Source organism: Lathyrus oleraceus, chromosome 3 (genome assembly GCF_024323335.1).
Source record: "Lathyrus oleraceus cultivar Zhongwan6 chromosome 3, CAAS_Psat_ZW6_1.0, whole genome shotgun sequence".
Taxonomy (NCBI): domain Eukaryota; kingdom Viridiplantae; phylum Streptophyta; class Magnoliopsida; order Fabales; family Fabaceae; genus Lathyrus; species Lathyrus oleraceus.
Genome location: NC_066581.1, coordinates 188,929,747 through 188,931,680, shown reverse-complemented (window position 1 = coordinate 188,931,680; position 1,934 = coordinate 188,929,747). Strand labels below are relative to the sequence as shown.

The window sequence follows — 1,934 nt, the reverse complement described above, 5'->3', positions numbered from 1 at the left end:
TTTCCTATATATCTCTATCAAAAATTGTGAAATTTCTAATATGTTTTAGTTTTTTAAAATTATAATTTCATGGTACACGTGTCCATGTTGTGGTAAATATGTGTAAATTTTTCCAAAATTTTCGATACAAACTCAAAATTTCTAATAAAAATTGTGAAATTTCAAAATTTTCTAAAATACATCAAAATATATATAAAGTTGCTCGAAATATGGAGTGCCTATGTTATGATAAAAAAAAATAGAAATTATAAAATTTAAGGGAACACGTGACATGCGATCCACAAATGAAGGAGTTGGAGAGAGAAATTACTAACATAAAAGATTCCTCTAAGAGGTAGTGCAAATGATTGTCAAAGGAAGGTAGAAAATTGATGAAGTCACTCATCTCTCTCTTTGGTACTCTCTGATAGAGTAATAACTTAAGTCTTACATTTAACTTTCTTCTATTTTGCTAGTATTTCATTTTCCGAAATGGCTTGATTCCATCTTACTTTAAATTCTGATTTTAATTATAATCCTATACTCTTGAATCAAAACTATATAGTATTCATCCATTTATTATCATAATATTGTTTTTTTGGGTTGCTCATAAAATCACAACCCTTACACCACACTTGTATTTGATGTATATTTGATGTACCTACAGAAAGTGAAATAAAGGATAGTAAAAAGATTTCCATTACTCATTAAGCTTATTATATCCCAATATCTTGTGAATATTGAAAACATTACACATTTGGATTAATTGAAATCGAATGGGAAATTACTCCATTCATTGCAGAGACTCAAATTGTAACCCTAAACATAGCCACCATTGACACGAATAATTTGACCATTGACCCATTCAGCAGAATCAGTGGCCAAAAATCCAACAACAGGAGAAATTTCTTTGGTCTCACCAATTCTACCAAACGGACTCTCTTCTTCCGTTTTCTTCACCGTCTCTTCCGTCTTCCCATGGAAAAACATCTCCGTCGCAATAGGCCCGGGAGCCACACAGTTCGCTGTAATCCCCGTCCCCTTCAGCTCCTTCGCCAGAATCTTCGTCATCGCCTCTACAGCCGCCTTTGACGCCGTATAAGCACCGAAACCAGGCTTCAACGCCGCCACCTGTGACGATGTTAGCAGTATGATTCTCCCTCCTCCGCCGCGCTTCAATCGGTTCGCCGCCTCCTTCGCGCAGAGAAACGCTCCCCTTGCGTTTACGTTAATGATGCGGTCGAAGCTCTCCACGGAGGTGTTTGCTATGGTAGGGTACTCGGCGTCGAGGACGCCGGCGGAGTTAACCAGGATGTGAACCGGTGAGTTGAAGGTCTTCTCAGCGGAGTCGAAGAGAGACTTCACGCCGTCTGGATCGGATACGTCGGCGCGGACGGTGATGGCTCGTGGAGTGGTTTGGTTGTTGTTGATCTCGGCGGCGACTGAGTCAGCTTGGTTGGCGTTGGATGTGTAGTTGATGACGAGTCTGGCGCCGAGTGAAGCTAGGTGAAGCGCGATCTCTCGTCCGATTCCTCGAGAGGAGCCGGTGACGATTGCAACTCTGTCTTGTAGCGGTAGAGAAGCCATGGAGTTTGTGGGAGCTGGTTGAGAGTGATGATTGATTTTAATTTTAAGACACTTTTTAAAGAAGCAAACAGGAATAAACTAACTAAAAGCACAAGATACTGAAACCTCCAACCAAATTTAAAATAAGAATCAAAGGCACTAATATCTACTCTTCGTTTATCATTAATAATTCAATTTTTAATAACTAGTATTTCAATAAAAAGATAACCAATACAATTCAGTTTATAATAATTTGTATTCATAAATAGATTTCATATTTTGATTTTTTTTTAATTATTATTATTATTATTACCCGGTCCTTTTTAAGATTTCTTTTTCAAAATAACCAATTTTTTCAAAAAACTTTTTAAAATAATCAATTTTTCAAA

At 37.2% G+C, this 1,934-nt stretch overlaps 1 protein-coding gene across 1 annotated transcript; it reads right to left on the bottom strand.

Moving 5' to 3' along the window:
• Positions 1–662: 662 nt before the first annotated feature.
• LOC127126179 (NADPH-dependent aldehyde reductase-like protein, chloroplastic) lies at positions 663–1,692 on the bottom strand. The gene has a single exon (XM_051055061.1). It carries the CDS (start codon positions 1,564–1,566, stop codon positions 799–801), a length of 768 nt encoding a protein of 255 aa, XP_050911018.1. The 5' UTR covers positions 1,567–1,692; the 3' UTR covers positions 663–798.
• Between the last annotated feature and the right edge of the window lie 242 nt (positions 1,693–1,934).